Source organism: Coregonus lavaretus (assembly GCF_964263955.1).
Source record: "Coregonus lavaretus genome assembly, chromosome: 2".
Lineage (NCBI taxonomy): Eukaryota > Metazoa > Chordata > Actinopteri > Salmoniformes > Salmonidae > Coregonus > Coregonus lavaretus.
Window position 1 is genome coordinate 19,876,455 of NC_139989.1, and position 26,645 is coordinate 19,903,099.

A 26,645-nucleotide genomic window follows, 5' to 3' on the forward strand; every position below is an offset into this window, starting at 1 on the left:
CAACATGCAGATGTATGTAGGCTGTGGGTCTTACGTTTTCCTCCATCTTGGTGAGTTTCTGGTCCAGCTTCCTGGTCTCTAAGCTGCTGGAGAAGGACTCAGACGCACTCATGCACTCAGAGGGGGTGACGCTATCGCCCCCCGCCTCACCAATCAGCTCCTCTGTGGCGTTGAGCACCTTCAGGACCTCTGTGGTGATACTGCACAGCGACGTGGCCGAGCACTTCTGCACAACACACACATGTGCACACACACATCAAGACACACACACAAACACACACCACATACACACACAGAGACATGCCACATAGAAACAGACACACAACACACACAGAGATACGAGTCAGACACACACAGGCACGAACATGACTATCATTAGTGAGTACAAACAAATATGGAACAGTCGAAAGGAGAGTCGTGACAGGGTCCAAGCGAGATGTTCACAGCATTGGCCTCAATGACACAGAGCTTTTACACCTCCAATCAGTGCCAGTGTGAAGACACACACATCGTCATGACTCACGCTCGACCTGCAAGGAGCAATCAGGTGGAGGAAGAAGAGTGTGAGGCTTCATGTGGAAGAGGAAGGGAGCTGTTGACCTTGTCTATTAGTAGATTCTAGTATTTTATACATTTAAGTTATAGAGGTCATAGAAGGGTGACAGGGGACCTAACAGAGTTACAATTACTGTATTCACGTTTTCCTCTACTAAAAAAGTAAAAAATGTACGAAAATACGGTAAGTGAAAGTGTAGTCTCGAACCTACAAGTCTGTAACAAAACACACTCCTACTGTAAAGTACAAACAAGTACATCTGAATGGATGAAAAGGTGAGAGGGAAGAGGGAGAAGGAGAGAGATCGATGATCGCTTCAATAATGAGATCATCCTTGGCTTGAAGCTTTGATCTGTGGGACTAACGAGTGCATTGATCCAACTCTCTCTCTCTCTCTTTAATATGCGTTAGCTAGCTAGCGACGTACGTGGGCTTTGAAAGGAAGTGTGTACAGTGTGGGTATTAGGGGGTGTTAGTGGGTGGCACTCGAGCGGGAGATGAGACGAGATGAGAGGCGGCTCCTTTTGAACACTCAGCTGTGACTTAGAGAGCAAAGAGTGAGAGAGAAAGATTTCAGGTACCAACTGAGTACGTAGATGGGTAATGGGAGCTGGAGTGAGAGTTTTGGCCGTCACCTCCATTACAAAGATACATCATTATCACATGGCTCCAACACACGGCTCCATTTCCTACTGCGACATTTGTGTTTAGAAAGCGCTTTAGAAAGTGTATCCAACTTTAAAAAGACTTGTATTCCTGAGATACCATGCAGTGTGTGCATGAGTGATATGAACATGTTGCAGATCTATACTTTTGTCAAACAAGTGGAGAGCTGTCTAGACATTAGCCCATGTATTATTAATTGATTGAGAGCAAGTCTAATGGGAACCGAGAGCTGTGCAAATATACTTTAAAGTGTCCTGGTTATTCCAAAAGACGAATGGTCACAGCATCTCCCACAAATGACAGCAACAGCAAAGTTTTCAATTCATGATGCTCTTATTTCTTAAAATAAATACGTCAGCTTTTTAAAAATATAAACAAGAGCACCATGAATTGAAAACGTTGTTGTTGCGGTCATTTGTTTTATTTATTTGGAATAAAAAGGGACATGACTTTACACAGGTAAGCCATCCAAGAGAAGGATTTTAGTAGCACCGGCACAACTAAAAATGTACCCTTAACAGTGTGTGGGTGTGTGACATACACCATGGTATATACTATAATTAATAAATCCATCCATTTTTATGCTGTTTCACACCTTTGCTGTGGTCATACACCAGCATCTGCCTTTACAAATGTAAAACATTTATTGAAATAGGAATTAAAAGGAAAAGCACTAAAGAAAACGACTACACAGAAAAAACACATGAATTTCACATTACCTTATGTGAAGTTAATATGATAACATGTAATAACATGTAAAAGCAGCATGTGATCACATGAAACTACATGTGAAAATCTTTGAGCATTTGTGATAACATGATCTCATGTGAAATAAATGTGACAACATGGGGATGCAAAATGTTAAACTGTGATACCATGAAATTACACATGACAACATTTCAAAGTTTTCACATGTAAAACTGCAAATTCGATTTTTACATGTGAATGTTTTTGTTGTGTTACAGTCCGCACTTCTCCTCACATGTGAAAAGGTGGTTTTAACATGTGAACTCCAAATTTAATTTATGTGAACATATGCTTTCACATGTGAACAACTGACCTCACATGTCTCTTTTGTTTTCACGTGTGAATACTTCAGCTTAACATGTGAAACTGCACATTTCACATGTGGTTCTTTTGAAAGGGATGTAATGAAATGATATGGGCGTTTTAAGGTAAGTGGCACACTGTTCAGCTAAGATAGTGTAAACATCTTTAATCAATATGATTACATTTGACCTGATCACTTAGTACTGATTTTTCAAAATGACCCCACCTGGGATTTGAACTCACAACATCTGGATCTGGAGTACACTGATCTTTCTGCTGCGCCACAAAGTCTGTAGCATTCTCAGAAGTCCCATACAGATTAATTAACTATAATACATCTCTGCACGCCATCTGCACTGCTATTTCAGTTATCAGTTCATCTGACTATTCTCTCATCAATTATTTCATTTACTTATTTCAGCAACTTGAGGGTTTTCTGTATAGTTGTGGGGCATATTATTCAGTTTTAATGTTACTCCTGAATCACTATGAAAAATATAAACGTTTTTCTTGAGTGAATTTTCAACAAAGCTGAGATTTACTTTGAAGTCCAAAGTGTAGGAATCCAAGTGAAATCATTTATTGACACAGACATGGCGGTGTAGCAGGAAGATCGGAATGCTGTCAACCAAGAGGTTGTGAGTTCAAATCCCAGGTGAGGTCATATTTAATAATAATTACTGTATAAATAAACATACACAATATAATCATGTACAGTGCCTTCAGAAAGTATTAATACCTCTTGACTTATTCCACAGTTTGTTGTGTTACAGCCTGAATTCAAAATGGATTACATTTATTTCACCCATCTACACACAACACCCCATTATGACAAAGGGAAAACATGTTTTGAGAATTGTTTGCAAATGTATTTAAAATGAAATACAATACATATCTAATTTACATACAGTACCAGTCAAAGGTTTGGACACACCTACTTATTCCAGGGTTTTTCTTTATTTTTACTATTTTCAACATTGTAGAATAATAGTGAAGACATCAAAACTATGAAATAACACATATAGAATCATGTAGAAACCAAAAAAGTGTTAAACAAATCATTTCTGGGTAAGTATATAAGTGCTTTCCACACCTGGATTGTGCAACATTTGCTCATTTGCCCTTGACCAGCACAAAAACATCCTGTGGCGTACGGCATTAGCATCGAACAGCCCCCGCGATATGCAACTTTTCAGGGAAGTCAGGAACCAATATACACAATCAGTTAGGAAAGCAAAGGCTAACTTTTTCAAACAGAAATGTGCATCCTGTAGCACTAACTCCAGAAAGTTTTGGGACAATATAAAGACCATGGAGAATAAGAGCACCTCCTCCCAGTTGCCCACTGCACTGAGGCTAGGAAACACTGTCACTACCGATAAAAAATTCAACCAGCATTTTGCTACGGCTGGCCATGCTTTCCACCTGGCTACCCCGGCCAACAGCTCTGCACCCTCCGCAACAGCTTGCCCCCCCCCCGACTTAGAATATGTGGACAACTACAAATACCTAGGTGTCTGGTTAGACTGTAAACTCTCCTTCCAGACTCACATTAAGCATTTCCAATCCAAAGTTAAATCTAGAATCGGCTTCCTATTTCGCAACAAAGCCTCCTTCAATCATGCTGCTAAGCATTCCCTCGTTAAACTGACTATCCTACCGATCCTTGACTTCGGCGATGTCATTTACAAAATAGCCTCCAACACTCTACTCAGCAAATTGGACGTAGTATATCACAGTGCCATCCGTTTTGTCACCAAAGCCCCATATACTACCCACCATTGTGACATATTTTTACACTTTAGTCATTTAGCAGACGCTCTTATCCAGAGCGACTTACAGTTAGTGAGTGCATACATTTTCATACTGGTCCCCCGTGGGAATCAAACCCACAACCCTGGCGTTGCAAGCGCCATGCTCTACCAACTGAGCTACACGGGACTACGTGATGACCTGTACGCTTTCGTTGGCTGGCCCTCACTACATATTCGTCACCAAACCCACTGGCTCCAGGTAATCTATAAATCCCTTCTAGGCAAATCCCCGCCTTATCTTAGCTCATTGGTCACCATAGCAACACCCACCCGTAGTCTGCTTTCCAGCAGGTATATCTCACTGGTCATCCCCAAAGCCAACACCTCCTTTGGCCGCCATTCCTTCCAGTTCTCTGCTGCCAATGACTGGAACGAACTGCAAAAATCTCTGAAGCTGGAGACACTTATCTCCCTCACTATCTTTAAGCATCAGTTGTCAGAGCAGCTTACCGATCACTGCACCTGTACACAGCCCATCTGTAATTAGCCCACCCAACTACCGCATCCCCATATTGTTATTTACATTGTTATTTATTTTGCTCATTTTCACCCCAGTATCTCTATTTGCACATACTCTTCTGCACATCTATCACTCCAGTGTTAATACTAAATTATAATTATTTTGCACTATGGCCTATTTATTGCCTTACCTCCATAACTTACTACATTTGCACACACTTTATATAGATTTTCTATTGTGTTATTGACTGTACGTTTTGTTTATTCCATATGTAACTCTGTGTTGTTGTTGTTTTTTCCGCACTGCTTTGCTTTATCTTGGCCAGAACTTGTTCTCAACTGGCTTACCTGGTTAAATTACATTTTACATTTTAGTCATTTAGCAGACGCTCTTATCCAGAGCGACTTACAGTTAGTGAATACATATATATTTTTTATACTGGCCCCCCGTGGGAATCGAACCCACAACCCTGGCGTTGCAAACGCCATGCTCTATCAACTGAGCTACATCCCTGCTGGCCATTCCCTCCCCTACCCTGGACGACGCTGGGCCAATTGTGCGCCGCCCATGAGTCTCCCGGTCGCGGCCGGCTGCGACAGAGCCTGGATTCGAACCAGGATCTCTAGTGGCACAGTTAGCACTGCGATGCAGTGCCTTAGACCACTGCGCCACTCAGGAGACATAAAGGTGAAATCAAAAAAATAAAAAAATAAAAAATGTTATTTTCAAAATTCTTCAGGCTCTGTCAAATTGGTTATTGATCATTGCTAGACAACCATTGTTTTTGGTCTTGCCATTGATTTTCAAGCATATTTAAGTCAAAATTGTAACCCGGCCACTCAGGAACATTCACTGTCTTCTTGGTAAGCAACTCCAGTGTAGATTTGGCCTTGTGTTTTAGGTTATTCATCTCCCAGTGTCTGGTGGAAAGCAGACTGAACCAGGTTATCCTAGGATTTTGACTGTGCTTGGCTCCATTCCGTTTATTTTTTATCCTGAAAAACTTCCCAATCCATAAAGATTACAAGCATACCCATAACATAATGCAGCCACCACTATGCTTGAAAACATTTTATTGGATTTGCCCCAAATCAGAACAAAAAGTTAAATTGCTTTGCCACATTTTTTGCTGTATTACATGTTGCAAACAAGATGCATGTTTTGGAACATTTTATTCTGTACAGGCTTCCTTCTTTTCACTCTGTCAATTGGGTTCGTATTATGGAGTAACTACAATGTTATTGATCCATCCTCAGTTTTCTCCTATCACAGCCATTACACTAACTGTTTTAAAGACACCATTGGCCTCATGGTGAAATCCCTGAGCAGTTTTCTTCCTCTCCAGCAACTGAGTTAGGAAGGACGCCTGTATCTTTGTAGTGACTGGGTGTATTGATAATAACGTCACAATACTCAAAGGGATATTCAATATCTGCTTTAAAAACTATCCATCTACCAATAGGTGCCCTTCTTTGTGAGGCATTAGAAAACATCCCTGGTCTTTGTGGTTAAATCTGTGTTTGAAATTCATGCTCGACTGAGGAACCTTACAGATAATTGTATGTGTGGGGTACAGAGATGAAGTAGTCATTACAAAATCATGTTAAACACTATTATTGCACACAGAGTCCATGTGGGTTGTTAAGCAAATGTTTACTCCTGAACTTATTTAGGCTTGTAAAACAAAGGGGTTGAATACATTTCAGCATTTCATTTTTAATTAATTTGTAAACATTTCTAAAAACATAATTCCACTTTGACGTGATGGGGTATTGTGTGAGGGCCAGTGACCAACAATCTCAATGGAATCCATTTTAAATTCAGGCTTTAACACAACAAAAATGTGGGAAAGGTCAAGGGGTGTGAATACTTTCTGAAGGTACTGTATGTCAAAGTGTGTCAAATATGTAAGTTAAACACTGCGACTGCGTGATGTTCCGGAGACATCCTAACGACGAATTTACATTCGCAGGGCATCACCTGTGAAATCTCATGTGAAGAATATCCACGTGAAACTACATGATTTCACATGTGAAATATCACGTAAAATAACATTTGATATGTGCAAAACATGTCACAATTTCACATGAAATCATGTGATTTTTCCACATGTGAAATCATGTGGTTTTTCCGTAAGGGTATAAGCTAATGCAATCGGCTTCATATATCTAAATTGAATACAGCACCATCAGCTTTTCACTCATGACTCCATCTATTCCTAGTGGCTTTGAATAACATTTATACAGTGGGGAAAAAAAGTATTTAGTCAGCCACCAATTGTGCAAGTTCTCCCACTTAAAAAGATGAGAGAGGCCTGTAATTTTCATCATAGGTACACGTCAACTATGACAGACAAAATGAGGAAAAAAAATCCAGAAAATCACATTGTAGGATTTTTAATGAATTTATTTGCAAATTAAGGTGGAAAATAAGTATTTGGTCAATAACAAAAGTTTCTCAATACTTTGTTATATACCCTTTGTTGGCAATGACACAGGTCAAACGTTTTCTGTAAGTCTTCACAAGGTTTTCACACACTGTTGCTGGTATTTTGGCCCATTCCTCCATGCAGATCTCCTCTAGAGCAGTGATGTTTTGGGGCTGTCGCTGGGCAACACGGACTTTCAACTCCCTCCAAAGATTTTCTATGGGGTTGAGATCTGGAGACTGGCTAGGCCACTCCAGGACCTTGAAATGCTTCTTACGAAGCCACTCCTTCGTTGCCCGGGCGGTGTGTTTGGGATCATTGTCATGCTGAAAGACCCAGCCACGTTTCATCTTCAATGCCCTTGCTGATGGAAGGAGGTTTTCACTCAAAATCTCACGATACATGGCCCCATTCATTCTTTCCTTTACACGGATCAGTTGTCCTGGTCCCTTTGCAGAAAAACAGCCCCAAAGTATGATGTTTCCACCCCCATGCTTCACAGTAGGTATGGTGTTCTTTGGATGCAACTCAGCATTCTTTGTCCTCCAAACACGACGAGTTGAGTTTTTACCAAAAAGTTCTATTTTGGTTTCATCTGACCATATGACATTCTCCCAATCCTCTTCTGGATCATCCAAATGCACTCTAGCAAACTTCAGACGGGCCTGGACATGTACTGGCTTAAGCAGGGGGACACGTCTTGCACTGCAGGATTTGAGTCCCTGGCGGCGTAGTGTGTTACTGATGGTAGGCTTTGTTACTTTGGTCCCAGCTCTCTGCAGGTCATTCACTAGGTCCCCCTGTGTGGTTCTGGGATTTTTGCTCACCGTTCTTGTGATCATTTTGACCCCACGGGGTGAGATCTTGCGTGGAGCCCCAGATCGAGGGAGATTATCAGTGGTCTTGTATGTCTTCCATTTCCTAATAATTGCTCCTACAGTTGATTTCTTCAAACCAAGCTGCTTACCTATTGCAGATTCAGTCTTCCCAGCCTGGTGCAGGTCTACAATTTTGTTTCTGGTGTCCTTTGACAGCTCTTTGGTCTTGGCCATAGTGCAGTTTGGAGTGTGACTGTTTGAGGTTGTGGACAGGTGTCTTTTATACTGATAACAAGTTCAAACAGGTGCCATTAATACAGGTAACGAGTGGAGGACAGAGGAGCCTCTTAAAGAAGAAGTTACAGGTCTGTGAGAGCCAGAAATCTTGCTTGTTTGTAGGTGACCAAATACTTATTTTCCACCATAATTTGCAAATAAATTCATTAAAAATCCTACAATGTGATTTTCAGGATTATTTTTTCTCAATTTGTCTGTCATTGTTGACGTGTACCTATGATGAAACTTACAGGCCTCTCTCATCTTTTTAAGTGGGAGAACTTGCACAATTGGTGGCTGACTAAATACTTTTTTCCCCCACTGTATATGAACGTGTCCAGAAGTCCCTAAAATAGACTACCTCTAGATAAGAGCAAACCTACGTCCCAAATGGTAACCTATTCCCTACACGCACTGGTTAAAAGTAGTGCACTATATAGGGCATAGGGTGCTATTTAGGACACGAGACAACTGAAGTAAATTATAGAGAGAGAGTTACTAATACCGTTATGGCCCCTGACAAAACTACCATGTTTCACTTGATGATGCCTTACTTGTGTCTAAGCATTGTAAGAAGTGAATCATCAGATAGATGCATGTGTGCATGCCTGAGTGTGTGTTAGTTGTCCATCACAGAAATCTGATTAATTTGATTGTTTTGGGGTTGCATCATGTGAATGTTAAGGTTGGGACTGTTAGTCATGACTCATGTTGCATACAAGGGTATGTGTGTGTGTGTCCCTGACTGGGGCCTGTGTTATAGAGACAGTAGATCTCACCTGCTGTAAGAGAGAGGAGAGCAACTGTAGCCTCTGCTGTAGTTCCATCCCATTCTGTCCCTCCTGACAGACAGACACACATGGACGGACAGGTGGACGGACAGAAAGACACAGGAGAAAGGGAGAAGGGGAAGGAGAGATAGAGAGAAACAGGTGAAAGACAGATGTGGGACATGGATGTCACAGAAAAATATGGATTAGAGAAGAGGTGAGCGAAGAGGGAGAGGTTAAGGATGAGTAGAAGGTACAGACAGAAGAAAGGGAGGGAAAATAAAGGAGTGACCGAGAGAAACAAGATAAAGGAGTAAGAAACAGAGAGTTTAAGATAAGAGTAAAGATAACTCAGGGTAGCCCCCTGCCGTGTTTAGGTGAGGACACAGACAGGACAGACAGGTTGTGGATGGTAGGCTAAAGCCATAGAGATGTACTAAAGAGCTCATCTCCTATCTTTTCCATGCTAAAACAGGCTTTGGGCCAAGCATCTCTATCCAAGTATCCATATCCCTAGATTTGGCCCTCTTTCCAACTCTATGGCTAAAGCTAAACATGAAATAAAGACTTCCTGTTCCGCCTCGCTCTGCTCACCTGTCCACCACACAGCACCCCCTCCTGGATAGATGGGGTAATTGCAGGCGAGGAGGGTGTGGATCCTGCCTTTTCTTTTCTGTCTTCCACTTGTTCCCCCTTTTTTGCGGTCTCTCCGTCCACCTCTTTTCTCTGTCGTCTCTTACTTTGCCTGTTCTTCTCCACTGTCTTATTTTCCCTGTCATCTACTTTCACTTCCAAACTCTTCCCTCCTCTCTCCAACCTCCTCTCCTTCTCTCTCTCCTCCTCTCTCAATGTCGGACTTTCCATTAGTCTCTCTCTCTTTTTCAGTTCCGGCCCGTTCACTGACTCCATTGTCTCTCTCTTTGTCCTATCCCTACTTTTACTGCTCTGTCTCTCACTCTGTCTCTGCCGATCTCGCTCTCTCTCATTCTGCCTCAGCTTCTCTTTCGGTCTGTCACTTTCTCGGTCTCTGTCTCTCCTTCCGGGGGGACTTTTGATTGTCTCGTCTTCGGACGAGCTCACTACTTCCTTGCTGTTGGCTCGTCCAACCAGCTGGCCCAGTTTGGAGTAGAGCTCCTGCTCCAGTGTGTCTCCAGAGCCGGGCCCAGAGCTGCTGGGGGACAGGGGGCCAGGGGCAGGGGCCATGCGGTTAGCGGAGCTGGGGGCCGCAGAGTTAGGGGCCACAGTGTCCTGGTTCTCGGGCTCGGGGGTCATGACCTGAGAGGAGTTCTCGGGCATGGGCTCCACATCAGGCGCTGGCATCTCCTCACTCATGCCACTTTTTAGCAGGGCGTTCAGCAGGAAACTGTTCTCCTACGGGTGGAGATCGAGAGAGAGAGAGAGAGAGAGAGAGAGAGAGAGAGAGAGAGAGAGAGAGAGAGAGAGAGAGAGAGAGAGAGAGAGAGAGAGAGAGAGAGAGAGACAGAAAGAGACAGAAAGAGACAGAAAGAGAGAGCAATAGGGAGAGACCTTAAAGCTTATTTCTTTCAATATGAAAAAACATTGTCCTTTCCTGCCACCTAGTGGTGTAGTAATGTTTCACAATCGTCTTATGAGGGTTGACCAATGACTTCACACCTTTTTTCAGACATTTATAACAACTAGAATGAGGTGGAGTAAAGATGATTAAAACATCTCTGTACCTCAATCTATTACTGTCAATGAGAAATTAGAAGAGATTGGTGTAGCTGCTACACGCTCCATATCTTTATTTTTTTGTCAATTAGCAGAAACTGTCAGCCAGAGAGATTTACAGTCAGTGCATTCAACTAAGGTAGATAAGACAACCACATATCACAGTCATTGCAAGTAAAACCTTCCTCAAGGCTTTGAGTGATGTCCTCCCACCTGTGCAGATGGTGAATAAAGGGGCTGTGTGTGGTTCCCCGCCAGCTCCCTCTTGCTCTTCCTGCGTCTCCGTGACCTCCTGACATGGTTGCTTTGCCTGCTGTCCCCTGTCACCTTGGGGTTAAAGTTCACATCCAGCGCCTCCGGATGGAGCGAGTACGAAGGGAGGTTCTGGTGTTGATGCTGATGCTGATGATGGTGGTACTGAGCTTGTTGGGGATGAAGATGCTGGTCCGGGTTAGGGCCTGTCTTCTTCATTAAGTTCTGGAGGGGTTTGCGGGGGCGGGTGGAGGGTACCGAGGAGGACTCTGAGTCAGAGTTGAGGGTCTCTGTGTTGGTGTACTGGCCCGAGGAGGGCGAGGTGACCGGGAGGTGGACCGGGGTGTACGTCCACTCAGGGTCGTGCTGGGAGTCCGTGTAGTACGTCTCGTCTGAGAGTTTCCGTTGGAACTGGCGCAGCGCGGCCCCCCAGCCCCCCTTGTCGTCCTCCTGGTCGGACTCGGAGCCCATCTCGTCGTAGGCCGAGACTACGCCAGACTCTTTCTCCAGGACGCTGAACACTAACGACTTTCTCTTGGTCAGTAGGCTGGGACGGGAGTGCTGAGAGCTCTGCAGAGCGATCCAGTTACCGTCAGGGCTCTGCAGCACCGAGGACGCACCTGTACATACAAGCACAGATAAACATATCCAGAGCTTTACGTATGTGACAAACACAGCATTCTTCCTGTGAATGTAACGGTATGGAATTGTCTTGTTGCATGTAACATATTTGACTGTACAAATGACAGACATGACTGTACTGACATGTCTTTGCATGTAATGTGTGACAATATGGACATATCTCTCTGGGTTGAGTGTAGAGTGTTGTGTGTGACAATACGGATGATTTCGCTATGGACGTCTCTAATGTGTGTGTGTGACTGTATGAGGGATCTATGTTTCAGTCTGTGTCTTACTGGAGTTGTCCAGGCGGTCCACACTCTTCCAGCTGGGCAGTGAGGAGGCCCTTGCAGTGTCCTTAAGAGAGGCGTAGTCTTGTACCCCTCCACCTCCCCCTGCCCCCACTAGTGCCTCAGTGGTCTTCTCTGGAGAATCATCACTGGTCAGGGAGAACGCAGACCGCGACCTCTGTGCACACACACACACGCACACACACACGCACGCACACGCACACGCACACGCACACACACACACACACACACACACACACACACACACACACACGTAAATGATAGGCTACACAATTTAAAAACTACAAGCGCTGAAACGGTAACAAAGAATTACACAGAATGATGCATTCTGGGCCTACCAGCCAAGGGCAGCTTCAAATGTAACAGGCACAGTGGCAAAATTGCGTTCTGGGGAGCAATTTTCCCACGCTCCAGTTCCAGCCAAACATTTCAGGCTTAGGTACAAAAGATTAGCTTGGTTTGTTTGGGAGGCAATGTAGATACCACAGACCATGTGCTGGTATTCACTGATCCAACTGAAATTGAACTAGTTTCCCACGGGGGGCCAGTATGAAAATGTATGCACTCACTAACTGTAAGTCGCTCTGGATAAGAGCGTCTGCTAAATGACTAAAATGTAAATGTGATAGGGTGCCATTTGGTATGAACAACCAGTCTAATGGATGTGATTAATATATAGAGTCTGCAGGGGGCACCAGAGAACTACAATCTGGGTATCAGAGAACTACAATCTGGGTTTCAGAGAACTACAATCTGGATATCAGAGAACTACAATCTGGGTATCAGAGAAATACAAATATGAACAAAAACAGTGTATGAGTAACTAATCTCAACCAAATACTACTAAATCTCTACTTACAGACACGCATACACACTCACTCTGAGCTCATTCATAAGAGTGTGTGCGTGACTGTATGTGTATGTGCGCACCTGTGTTCGTGTGTGTGCCTGTATGTATGTGTGTGTGTGTGTTTGCAGAGCGTTAATAAAGGGAACTCATCCCTCTGTGAGCCAGGGAGTTGAGGAGAATCTCTGTATATTTCTGCAGGACTTTGATCATGGTTGAGTGTAACAGACAGACTGGGACAGGAGAAGGGCTGGGAACATAGCCATGATTCCACTGCTGTGCCTGCCTCACACACACGGGACCAGGTCCCCTCTGACTACCCCTGTGAAACACTGCTAGGTGTGTGTGTGTGTGGAGGTTTACCTGGAAAGCTACTGTATAAGTCACAGGTACAAACTGGTTACACAACCCTCAGTGGAGAAGCATTCATGGGAAAATCTGCCAGCACCATTAAAGTAATTACATTTGGTCTTCGCCAGACCTCAACCCCGTCTGTCCCCATATCTCATCACATAGGGCAAATAATTGATCCTGTCCCATATGCCCTGACCAGGGAAAAACTCTGGGTCCTAGTTATACCCCAAAACTCCAAGCCCTACCTACAGACTATATTTAGTTTTTCCTGGGTCAGGTCAAATGGTCAGGACAAAGGGTAGTGTAGTGTAGTATAGTGGAGCTTAAGCCTGTCGCATGGTTCCCGCTCAAAACAGTTCATGCACATATTATGACAAAATGTGGTTCAGTTTTTGTTAGTTTTATTGTTCAGGAGTTTTTTGGGGGGGATGTTCGAGCACACAACATTTCTTCTTGAGGTAAGTCGAAGTTCAGTAGCCGAAGTACACGCCCCTTTGTCGGTGATTGGTCAACAGAACTACTCCTAGTATGAGTGGGAACTATGGATGGGATTCTTCAATTAAATGTTGTCATTCAACGAGAGACAACTAGTTTTCATGCAAAAAAAATAACTTGACAAATACTGCCCCAAACATCTTAGTTAGATGTCAAATTGCACGACTAAGACCACCTCGGCAAAAACATTTAATTACAGATTTCTTGATTTATCTTAGATTAATTCTGACTATTTTGAGGAAGTGTACAGTGGCTTGCGAAAGTATTCACCCCCATGGCCTTTTTCCTATTTTGTTGCCTTACAACCTGGAATTAAAATTGATTTTTGGGGGGTTTGTATCATTTGATTTATACAACATGCAAATGAGTATTGGAACAAAAAATGTAAATATTATTGTATTGTCTGTGTAACAGGGTTGGTTATGTTTCCACAGAAATATGTATTCACTATGAAGACGCAAAATATTTGTTATTGTGAAACAAACAAGAAATAAGACAAAACTTGAGTGTGCATAACTGTTCACCCCCCCAAAGTCAATACTTTGTAGAGCCACCTTTTGTAGCAATTACAGCTGCAAGTCTAATATAATAATAATATGCCATTTAGCAGACGCTTTTATCCAAAGCGACTTAGTCATGTGTGCATACATGTCTCTTGGGGTATGTCTCTATAAGCTTGACACATCTAGCCACTGGGATTTTTACCCATTCTTCAAGGCAAAACTGCTCCAGCTCCTTCAAGTTGGATGGGTTCCGCTGGTGTACAGCAATCTTTAAGTCTGAGCTTTGACTAGGCCATTCCAAGACATTTAAATGTTTCCCCTGCTGGAAGGTGAACCTCCGTCCCAGTCTCAAATCTCTGGAAGACTGAAACAGGTTTCCCTCAATAATTTCCCTGTGTTTAGTGCCATCCATCATTCCTTCAATTCTGACCAGTTTCCCAGTCCCTGCCGATGAAAAACATCCCCACAGCATGATGCTGTCACCACCATGCTTCACTGTGGGGATGGTGTTCTCGGGGTGATGAGAGGTGTTGGGTTTGTGCCAGAAATAGCGTTTTCCTTGATGGCCAAAAAGCTCAATTTTAGTCTCATCTGACCAGAGTACCTTCTTCCATATGTTTGGGGAGTCTCCCACATGCCTTTTGGTGAACACCAAAAGTGTTTGCTTATTTTTTTCTTTAAGCAATGGCTTTTTTAAAGTGGTCCTATGGACAGACACTCCAATCTCCGCTGTGGAGCTTTGCAGGTCCTTCAGGGTTATCTTTGGTCTCTTTGTTGCCTCTCTGATTAATGCCCTCCTTGCCTGGTCCGTGGGTTTTGGTGGGCGCCCCTCTCTTGGCAGGTTTGTTGTGGTGCCATATTATTTAAATGTCTTAATAATGGATTTAATGGTGCTCAGTGGGATGTTCAAAGTTTCTGATATTTTTTTATAACTCAACCCTGATCTGTACTTCTCCACAACTTTGTCCCTGACCTGTTTGGAGAGCTCCTTGGTCTTCATGGTGCCGCTTGCTTGGTGGTGCCCCTTGCTTAGTGGTGTTGCAGACTCTGGGGCCTTTCAGAACAGGTGTATATACGCTGAGATCATCTGACAGATCATGTGACACTTAGATTGCACACAGGTGGACTTTATTTAACAAATTATGTGACTTCTGAAGGTAATTGGTTTCACCCGATCTTATTTAGGGGCTTCATAGCAAAGGGGATGAATACACATTTCCGTTATTTTTTTGGGGGGGGGTTTTGAAACAAGTTATTTTTTTCATTTCACTTCACCAATTTGGACTATTTTGTGTATGTCCATTACATGAAATCCAAATAAAAATCCATTTAAGTTACAGGTTGTAATGCAACAAAATAGGAAAAACGCCAAGAGGGATGAATACTTTTGCCAAGGCTATGGCGTCTCAAGAGGGACAAACAGTAATATTGGCAGTAATATTTGTTTTTCAAGCAAATGTCTTTTAATTAACGGAGTATGCGAGGCATAGATGTTTGCTACGCCTAGCCGAGTTTTCCTAGAAGCAAACCGAACCTAGTATGCGGACGCCTTTACTGTACAGTACTGTAGTGTAGTGTATTGCAGTGCAGTGCAGTGTAGTGTAGTGTAACGTAGCATAGCATAGTGTAACATAGTGTAACATAGCGTAGTGCATGGTAGAGTATTGCATGGTAGCGTAGTGTAGTGTAGCTTATCTTAGTGCATGGTAGCGTAGGGTATTGTAGTATAGTGTAGAGTAGTGAAGTATAGCGTACTGTAGGGTAGTGTAGTGTAGTGAGGGCTTCCTAACCAGACTGACCCAGAGGGAATAGGAGCTCTTGAGGTGGGCCCGGTTGGCCTGGGCCAGGATGCTGTGAGGGGGCAGGCTGGGGGAGGACATCTCACTGTCCTGGGGCTGGCCCTGGCTCTGGGGCCAAACAAAGTCATACTCTGTCTGCATCTCTGAACGCTTCCTCCTCTGGATGATCTGGGAGAGAGAAGGAGAGAAGAGGAGATGAAACGAGACGAGAGGAGAGGAGCGAGAGCGAGAGCTTAATGTTAGATGTGACCAAAAACTCCACACCAAACTCCAAACTTACTTTTTGTACGATGGTTGTGGCAAGTTCCTCTATAAGTTCCTCTTTGTGGTCCTGCAGGTAGCGTGCCTCATTCTGCTTCTCCTGCAACACAGAGACATCAAAGCCTGGTCAGAACTACAGCAAAACCCTTATCCCAAAAGCTCCAAATCAAAAGAGACATGGTGAGAGACAGAGAGACTTATTTTTAACTGTTATTGTTGTCATTATCTCATGTCGCTTTAGCAACAGTGGCCTTGTCATTCATGCTAATAAAGCTTATCTGAATCTGAGAGAGAGAAAGAAAGAAAGAAAGAAAGAAAGAAAGAAAGAAAGAAAGAAAGAAAGAAAGAAAGAAAGAAAGAAAGAAAGAAAGAAAGAAAGAAAGAAAGAAAGAAAGAAAGAAAGAAAGAAAGAAAGAAAGAAAGAAAGAAAGAAAGAAAGAAAGAAAGAAAGAAAGAAAGAAAGAAAGAAAGAAAGAAAGAAAGAAAGAAAGAAAGAAAGAAAGAAAGAAAGAAAGAAAGAAAGAAAGAATGAAACAGACACACACACACACAGCAGGACTATTGTCTCACCAAGCTGTCAGTAAACTCCTCTGCCTTGGCGATGGCTTCCTCTATGGCCTCCTCAGCAACACGCAGGGCAACAGTGAGGGTCTCTGCCATGCTGTGTCCTGCGAACACACACACACACACACACACACACACACGTTTACTTGCAGCCCTTTCAGGAGCAGTCATTATCTAAATAGCAGATTTAATTACAGATATATTAGACAAACAAAACATTACTAGTGCAGAGCAAAGTGGTTTATTTGCGAACTAATGTCAGTGCTGTGGTGGAGTGCTGCTGTGATTCACAAGTGGCCGACTGGGAGGGACTCAGACCTCTGGAACAAGAAGACCACGCAGTGTGTAGTTCTACACCCCCATACTATAATGCTGTGTCATGCTGTGGGTATATGTAATGTGCTAGCCTGATGAAACAGATATACCTGCTACAAATTACCATTTTTAATTTGTTGGTTTCCATGGTTGTGTGCCAAATGGCACCCCATTCCTTATGTAGTGCACTACTTTTGACCAGGACGCCACCTATATGGGGTTGTGTACCTTCACTCTGCCTGTAGAAGGTGGAGTCACTGCCACACACGCTGCCATCGTTGTCATTGCTTCCGTCGTGAACACTGCTTTCTGCGGGGGACACAGAGACACAATAACAACATACCTAACATATAGAGACTCTTTTCTCCGAAGCGAATTACAGTAGTGCATGCATATATCATGTACAATGGCGCCAGAGGAGATGGCTGCCATTTTACGGGCTCCTAACCAATTGTGCTATTTTGTGTGTTTTTTCGCATTATTTGTAACTTATTTTGTACATAATGATTCTGCCACTGTCTATTATGACCGAAAAGAGCTTCTGGATATCAGAACAGCGATTACTCACCTCGAACTGGACAAATATTTTTTCTTTAACGAGTCGGACGCGAAGGATTTACTCCAGATACCCGACCAGGCCCAAATCCCCGTCATTCGCATGAAGAGAAGGGGACGCAGGTCCGGGTGCCTTGTGAGAATTTGTCGGTGAGTGGGTAACCCGCCTCTACCATCCGTCCTATTGGCCAACGTGCAATCATTGGAGAATAAACAGGATGAGCTCCGTTCAAGACTACCCTATCATTAAAAACTGTAATATCTTATGTTTCACCGAGTCGTGGCTGAACGACGACATGGATAATATACAGTTGGCTGGTTTTTCTATGCATCGGCAAGACAGAACAGCTGCCTCCGGTAAGACAAGGAGTGGCGGTCTGTGTCTATTTGTCAATAACAGCTGGTGCACGAAATCTAATATTAAGGAAGTCTCAAGGTTTTGCTCGCCTGAGGTAGAGTATCTCATGATAAGCTGTAGACCACACTATTTACCAAGAGAGTTTTCATCTATATTTTTCGTAGCTGTCTATTTACCACCACAAACCGATGCTGGCACTAAGACCGCACGCAACGAGCTGTATAAAGCCATAAGCAAACAAGAAAATGCTCATCCAGATGCGGCGCTCCTAGTGGCCAGGGACTTTAATGCAGGGAAATTTAAATCCGATTTACCTAATTTCTACTAGCATGTTACGTGTGCAACCTGAGGAAAAAAAACTCTAGACCACCTTTACTACCACACACAGAGACGCGTACAAAGCTCTCCCTCGCCCTCCATTTGGCAAATCTGACTATAATTCTATCCTCCTGATTACTGCTTACAAGCTAAAACTAAAGCAGGAAGTACCAGTGTCTCGCTCAATACGGAAGTGGTCAGATGACGCAGATGCTAAGCTACAGGACTGTTTTGCTAGCACAGACTGGAATTTGTTCCGGGACTCATCCGATGGCATTGAGGAGTATACCACATCAGTCACCGGCTTCATCAATAAGTGCATCGATGACGTTGTCCCCACAGTGACCGTACGTACATATCCCAACCAAAAGCCATGGATTACAGGCAACATCCGCACTGTAACACCTACATGTTTCAAGCAGACCACCATAGTCCCTGTGGCCAAGAACACCAACGTAACCTGCCTAAATGTCTACCGACCCGTAGCACTCACGTCTGTAGCCATGAAGTGCTTTGAAAGGCTGGTCATGACTCACATCAACACCATTATCCCAGACACCCTAGACCCACTCCAATTTGCATACCGCCCCAACAGATCCACAGATGACGCAATCTCTATTGCACTCCACACTGCCCTTTCCCACCTTGACAAAAGGAACACCTACGTGAGAATGCTGTTCATTGACTACAGCTCAGCGTTCAACACCATAGTGCCCTCAAGGCTCATCACTAAGCTAAGGACCCTGGGACTAAACACCTCCCTCTGCAACTGGATCCTGGACTTCCTGACGGGCCGCCCCCAGGTGGTAAGGGTAGGCAACAACACATTTGCCATGCTGATCCTCAACACGGGGTCCTCTCAGAGGTGTGTGCTTAGTCCCCTCCTGTACTCCCTGTTCACCCATGACCGCGTGGCCAGGCACGACTCTAACACCATCATTAAGTTTGCCGACGACACAACAGTGGTAGGCCTGATCCCCAACAACGATGAGACAGCCTATTGGGAGGCTGGAAGTGTGTTCCCAGGACAACAACCTCTCCCTAAACGTGATCAAGACAAAGGAGATGATTGTGGACTACAGGAAAAGGAGGACTGAGAACGCCACCATTCTCATCGACGGGGCTGTAGTGGAGCAGGTTGAGAGCTTCAAGTTCCTTGGTGTCCACATCACCAACAAACTATCATTGTCCAAACACACCAAGACAGTCGTGAAGAGGGCACGACAACGCTGCTGCTACTCGCTGTTTATTATCTATTATCTATGCATAGTCACTTTACCCCTACCTACATGTACATATTACCTAAATTACCTCGACTAACCTGTAACCCCACACATTGACCCCCTTTATATAGCCTCGTTATTGTTATTTTATTGTTGTGCTTTTATATTTTACTTTAGCTTATTTAGTCAATATTTTTTCTTAACTCTTATTTTTCTTAAAACTGCATTGTTGGTTAAGGGCTTGTAAGTAAGCATTTCACGGTAAGGTATACACCTGTTGAATTTGGCACATGTGACAAATACAATTGTATTTGATTTAATCATCATATGGGTGGCCCCAGCTCGGGAATCGAACCCACGATCCTTACATTGCAAGGGCCATGCTCTACCAACCATGCCACACAGGACCACCAGAGGAGAGCTTGGAGGTCAGCTACGGTTGTGCTGGGAGGAAACTTGGCTCACACTGAGAGAGCCTCACCTCACCCTCATCAGCAGAGGAGAGCAATGATATGAGACAGGAGCAGAGAGCAGAGAACCTATGGCACTGCTCCAATTCATTTTAACACATCCGTGAACCCATTTTTTTCAGATGTGTGTGTTTGCCTGTCTAGTGTCGTCTCTTCATAAACCACACCGCTTTAGCGCAGAGGGCCATTTGGTGGCAGATACAGTGGGGGAAAAAAGTATTTAGTCAGCCACCAATTGTGCAAGTTCTCCCACTTAAAAAGATGAGAGGGGCCTGTAATTTTCATCATAGGTACACGTCAACTATGACAGACAAAATGAGATTTTTTTCTCTCCAGAAAATCACATTGTAGGATTTTTAATGAATTTATTTGCAAATTATGGTGGAAAATAAGTATTTGGTCAATAACAAAAGTTTCTCAATACTTTGTTATATACCCTTTGTTGGCAATGACACAGGTCAAACGTTTTCTGTAAGTCTTCACAAGGTTTTCACACACTGTTGCTGGTATTTTGGCCCATTCCTCCATGCAGATCTCCTCTAGAGCAGTGATGTTTTGGGGCTGTCGCTGGGCAACACGGACTTTCAACTCCCTCCAAAGATTTTCTATGGGGTTGAGATCTGGAGACTGGCTAGGCCACTCCAGGACCTTGAAATGCTTCTTACGAAGCCACTCCTTCGTTGCCCGGGCGGTGTGTTTGGGATCATTGTCATGCTGAAAGACCCAGCCACGTTTCATCTTCAATGCCCTTGCTGATGAAGGAGGTTTTCACTCAAAATCTCACGATACATGGCCCCATTCATTCTTTCCTTTACACGGATCAGTCGTCCTGGTCCCTTTGACGAAAAACAGCCCCAAAGCATGATGTTTCCACCCCCATGCTTCACAGTAGGTATGGTGTTCTTTGGATGAAACTCAGCATTCTTTGTCCTCCAAACACGACGAGTTGAGTTTTTACCAAAAAGTTCTATTTTGGTTTCATCTGACCATATGACATTCTCCCAATCCTCTTCTGGATCATCCAAATGCACTCTAGCAAACTTCAGACGGGCCTGGACATGTGTACCTATGATGGAAATTACAGGCCTCTCTCATCTTTTTAAGTGGGAGAACTTGCACAATTGGTGGCTGACTAAATACTTTTTTTCCCCACTGTATGTATCCCATAGGGCCATCTGTTTTCTCCAGGAGGTCTTTCATCGACTCTGTACTTCCTCTTACGGGACAAATCAACTTCCTCCGATTAGCAGCTTAGAGCCACAGCTCTGGGAATAACACTGGTGTCACAGCTGAAGTTATCATCCTGCCATAGCCTGTGCCCCTGAAGGACTGAACTGTGTGTGTGTGTGTGTGCGCGTGTGTGTGTCGGGGGGTGGGGGGGGGTGGGGGGCTGGGGTTGTGACACAAAGCACTCAGAATTCGCGGCAGGTCACTAGGAATCCTGTTTGTGTGCAGTGAAGCTGAAACTGCAGTGACATTTGGAGCTAGGCAAACAGTCAGTACTAGACTTGCTTGTGTTGGTCTGTCTGTAGTGGGACTCTGCTTGGTCAGGTACATGACAGGTTGTCTTGTGTTTTAACAGTTTTAGTCCCCTCCTGGCTTGGAGGGAGTGGTCAGTGGGAATGGACTTTCAGTTCTTCTTTGATCAAGACAAGAACTCCCAATGACGTCATCTGTATTAGTGATGCACGGTTGACTCATAACCCGCAGTCCGCGCGGTTGTATCCGCGGGGCGGACGGGTTTAGGGCCATTAAATATTGAGTGTATAATTATTGTGCTATTTATACAGTGCATTCGGAAAGTATTCAGACCCTTCCTTTTTCCACATTTTGTTACGTTACAGCCTTATTCTAAAATGGATTAAATGATTTTTTCCCCTCATCAATCTACACATAATACCCCATAATGGCAAAGCGAAACAGGTTTTTAGAAAACTTTGCAAATGTCTTAAAAATAAAAAACAGAAATACCTTATTTACATAAGTATTCAGACCCTTTGCTATTAGACTCGAAATGTAGCTTAGGTGCATCCTGTTTCCATTGATCATCCTTGAGATGTTTCTACAACTTGATTGGAGTCCACCTGTGGTAAATTCAATTGATTGGACATGATTTGGAAAGGCACACACCTGTCTATATAAGGTCCCACAGTTGACAGTGCATGTCAGAGCAAAAATCAAGCCATGAGGTCGAAGAAATTGTCCGTAGAGCTCCGAGACAGAATTGTGTCGAGGCAAAGATCTGTGGAAGGGTACCAACATTTTTTATTACATTTACATTTTAGTCATTTAGCAGACGCTCTTATCCAGAGCGACTTACAGGAGCAATTAGGGTTAAGTGCCTTGCTTAAGGGCACATCGACAGATTTTTCACCTAGTCGGCTCGGGGATTAGAACCAGCGACCTTTCGGTTACTGGCACAACGCTCTTACCCACTAAGCTACCTGCCGCCCTTTATGGAAGAAGTTTGGAACCACCAAGACTCTTCCTAGAGCTGGCCGCCCGGCCAAACTGAGCAATCGGGGGAGAAGGGCCTTGGTCAGGAAGGTGACCAAGAACCCGATGGTCACTCTGACAGAGATCCAGAGTTCCTCTGTAGAGATGGGAAAACCTTCCAGAAGGAAAACCATTTCTGCAGCACTCCACCAATCAGGCCTTTATGGTAGAGTGGCCAGACGGAAGCCACTCCTCAGTAAAAGGCACATGACAGCCCGCTTGGAGTTTGGCAAAAGGCACCTAAAGGACTCTCAGACCATGAGAAACAAGATTCTCTGGTCTGATGAAACCAAGATCGAACTCTTTGGCCTGAAGGCCAAGCATCACGACTGGAGGAAACCTGGCACCATCCCTACGGTGAAGCATGGTGGTGGCAGCATCATGCTGTGGGGATGTTTTTCAGCGGCAGGGACTGGGAGACTAGTCAGGATCAAGGGAAAGATCAGCAGAGCAAAGTACAGAGAGATCCTTGATGAAAACCTGCTTCAGTGCGCTCAGGACCTCAGACTGTGGCAAGGTTCACCTTCCAACAGGACAACGACCCTAAGCACACAGCCAAGAAAACGCAGGAGTGGCTTCAGGACAAGTCTCTGAATGTCCTTGAGTGGCCCAGCCAGAGCCCGGACTAAAACCCGATCGAACATCTCTGGAGAGACCTGAAAATAGCTGTGCAGCGACGCTCCCCATCCAACCTGTCAGAGCTTGAGAGGATCTGCAGCGAAGAACGGGAGAAACTCCCCAAATACAGGTGTGCCAAGCTTGTAGCTTCATACCAAAGAAGACTTGAGGCTGTAATCGCTGCCAAAGGTGCTTCAACAAAGTACTGAGTAAAGGGCCTGAATACTTATGTTAATGTGATATTTCAGTTTTTTCATTAAAAAAAAAAGGTGCAAACATTTCTAAAAATCTGCTTTTGCTTTGTCATTATGGGGTATTGTGTGTAGATTGATGAGTGAAACAAAAACAATTTAATCGATTTTAGAATAAGGCTATAACGTAACAAAATGTGGAAATAGTCAAGGGGTCTGAATCCTTTCCGAATGCACTGTATATGAAGGGCCTACATGGATCGACTTTCACAGTGAATGCTTTTGTTTATACGTTTTGTGCAAATGAATTGAACATCGCCAAATGCATAATTAAAAATATATTGTGCCTCTGGAATAACGGACATTCTGGGGTAATAAATACATAACCAACGTTCTCTAGTAATACTAGTCCAGCGCGAATAGGGCTATTGCCTTAATAATAACTCCTGCAGTAATATTATACGCCAAATGTAGGCAAAATTTGGGAACAGTAGTGGAGAAATATGATTTATTTATTTCTGCATCTTGAGAGAATGCAATGCTCAGTTAGCTGACCCGTGCATCACTAATCTGTGTCCTCCCTACCATCCTCTTCCTATCCGGTTCCTCCTCCCCTTCCTGTCATCTTTTTACCATTCCACCACTACTCTCTGGAGTTTGTTTGTCCATTTGATGGCTTGTTTTATCCTTCTGATAATAAGTGAGAATCGTGGCCCCACAACTCCACTACAGCACATGGTTTAAGTCAGCTCCCTGACCGCTTCAGGTCAGCTTCATTAAATGCCACTCCAGGGCCTCTTTCTCTCCTCTGTGCTTAGGGTGTGTGTGTGTGTTTGTGTTTATGTGTGTGTGTGTGTGTGTGTGTGTGTGTGTGTGTGTTTGCCGGTGTAGAGTAGTCTCTTCATAAACCAGAGAGCCATTTGGTGGCAGATATGTATCCCATAGGGCCATCTGTTTTCTCCAGGAGGTCTTTCATCGACTCTGTACTTCCTCTCACGGGACAAATCAACTTCCTCCAATTAGCAGCTTAGAGCCACAGCTCTGGGAATAACACTGGTGTCACAGCTGAAGTTATCATCCTGCCATAGCCTGTGCCCCTGAAGGACTGAACTGTGTGCGTGTGTGTGTGTGTGTAGGGGCTGGGGCTATAACGGCTGTAGCCGTGACACGAAGCACTCGGAGCCGAGCACTGGGAGTCGCGGCAGGCCACTAAACATCCTCTGAGTGCCTGTGTGCAGTGAGGCTGAAATTGCAGTGATATTTGGAGCTAGGCAAACAGACAGTACTAGACTTGCTTGTGTTGGTCTGTCTGTCTGCCTCTAGTGGGACTCTGCTTGGTCAGGCACAGGACAGGTTGTCTTGTGTTTTAACAGTTTTAGTCCCCTCCTGGCTTGGAGGGAGTGGACAGTGGGAATGGTCAGTCTTTCAGTTCTTCTTTGATCAAGACAAGAACTCCCAACGATGTCATCTGTATCCACATCACTGTCCTCCCTACCTCCCTCTTCCTCTTCGGTTCCTCCTCCTCTTCCTGTCATCTTTCGACCATCCCACCACTACTCTCTGGAGTTTGTTTGTCCATTTGATGGATTTTTTTATCCTTCCGATAATAAGTGAGAATCGTGTCACCACAACTCCACAGCGCATGGTTTAAGTCCACTTTCCGACCGCTTCTCGACCGCTTCAGGTCAGCTTAATTAAATGCCACTCCAAGACCTCTCTCTCTCTCCTCTGCTCGAGATGCAGGGTGTATGTGTGTGTTTGTATCTGTGTGTGCCACGGGAGGTTGGTGGCACCTTAATTGGGGAGGACGGGCTCGTGGTAATGGCTGGAGCGGAATCAGTGGAATGGTAGCAAATATATCAAACACATGGTTTGCATTTGTTTGATGCCATTCCATTTGCTCTGTTCCAACCATTATTATGAGCCATCCTCCCCTCAGCAGCCTCCACTGGTGTGTGCGTGTGGTGTGTGTGTGTGGCTGCCTGCACATTTGACTTAAAGGAGAGAGACTGCCAACAACAACATACAGTATATTACCCAGCACAAATAAAGCCTATAATCATGTATTTAGTAGTACAGGGATATACGATGGCACTGCCGAGATAACCAAGTCCTACACTCTTAGAAAAAAGGGTTCCAAAAGGGTTCTTTGAGGAGGGATAGGTTTCTACAACAAATTGGCCAGTTTTACCTAGTGTTGATTTTGCAGTGTTGACTTAGGAGTTAAAAGTGGTGTAAAAGAACCCCCATGTTCGTGTTAATAACCAGAGTTGAGTGTGATCGTGTCATTTTTACTCTCTGTGGAGTAAAACACTCAAAACGACGCCCATCATTATAATATTTCCCAGCATGCTCTATTGCAGGTTGATTTTCAGAATTGTTTGTTTCAATGTCTGTGTTTTTGCATGTACATTGATTGGTTGATTAATCTTATGCTACATAAAGATACATAACATACATTTTTATAAACTAATCCAATCTGTTAGTAGTAGTACATATTGTACCCGTTACTGAGATGGTTTTCCTAGTTTAGGTAGTCCAATTAATCAATCTTCCCCACCCTGGCAGTCATTCTGCAGGATGTGGGTGATGAAAAGTTCAAATAGTTGGATATCCTCACTCTGGCAATAGGAATTTCACTTAACTTTGGAAGCCAGCATAATGTGAAATGCAGACCTGATGTGGCCTGAAAACCAGGAGTTTCCTAACACACTGTGTTAGGGTATGACTCTCAAAGAAGGGCCTTATGATATACGTAATGTATTGTCATAAAGAGTTTAATTTTAAATGCTAATAAGGCTGGTGGAACTGTTTATAGAAGGTTCTAGGAAGAACCCTTCAAAGATAAAAGGGTTCTTGGTAGAACCATTCATAGAGAGTTCTAGGTAGAACCATTTACAGGGGGTTCTATGAAGAGGGTTCTAGGTAGAACCCTCTGCAAATGGTTCAACCTAGCACCAAAAAGGGTTCCCCTATGGGGACAAACCAAAAAACCCTACATGGTTCTACTAATGAAGGAAATGAAGCATGCGGGGGGACGACAATAATGCCCTGCAAACAAACATGATCACAAGATGGAGGCCGTGTGACATCCTGTTTACTGGTCTTTTACGTGGGCACAGTAATGCTTCTCTGATTGTTTCTTTCTTTATTTTCTGTCTCCACGCTCACTTTCCATCTCCTTTTCTCTATTTATCTCAATCTCTCTCACACACACACGTCTCTCTCTTTTTCTTCTCGCTATTTCTATATCTCCCATTCTCCTTCACACACGCGCGGACATGCATGCATGCAGTGCTGATGAATGTGTGTGCTTTGCTGAGGATGTGAGAACTATTGAATTCCTGAGTAACAGTCTCATTGTTGCAGGTGACCCGGTCTGTCATCTATCACAGCAACAACATGTCCACCTCCCGACGCCTCACCGTCCAGGCAGACAGACAGGGGATGACAGACAGGCAGACGGAACAGGTCTGTGTGAAACCCACAAATGTACACATGACAAACACATGAATGATGCCATTCTACTGCATTGCTATTGTCATGACCCTCTCCTGTCAACCC

At 44.0% G+C, this 26,645-nt stretch overlaps 1 protein-coding gene across 1 annotated transcript in view; it reads right to left on the reverse strand.

Annotated features, from left to right (window-relative positions):
- myripb (myosin VIIA and Rab interacting protein b) overlaps positions 1 to 26,645 on the reverse strand; it is a 56,177-nt gene that overhangs the window by 15,529 nt on the left and 14,003 nt on the right. Inside the window, exons 2-9 of the mRNA XM_084184331.1 lie at positions 17,081 to 17,161; positions 16,544 to 16,641; positions 15,993 to 16,073; positions 15,713 to 15,880; positions 11,700 to 11,871; positions 10,744 to 11,402; positions 9,433 to 10,209; positions 35 to 226 (exon numbers count right to left, since the gene is read on the reverse strand). Coding sequence (XP_084040457.1) covers positions 35 to 226; positions 9,433 to 10,209; positions 10,744 to 11,402; positions 11,700 to 11,871; positions 15,713 to 15,880; positions 15,993 to 16,073; positions 16,544 to 16,641; positions 17,081 to 17,161 — 2,228 coding nt within the window. The remainder of the gene's footprint in view (positions 1 to 34; positions 227 to 9,432; positions 10,210 to 10,743; positions 11,403 to 11,699; positions 11,872 to 15,712; positions 15,881 to 15,992; positions 16,074 to 16,543; positions 16,642 to 17,080; positions 17,162 to 26,645) is intronic.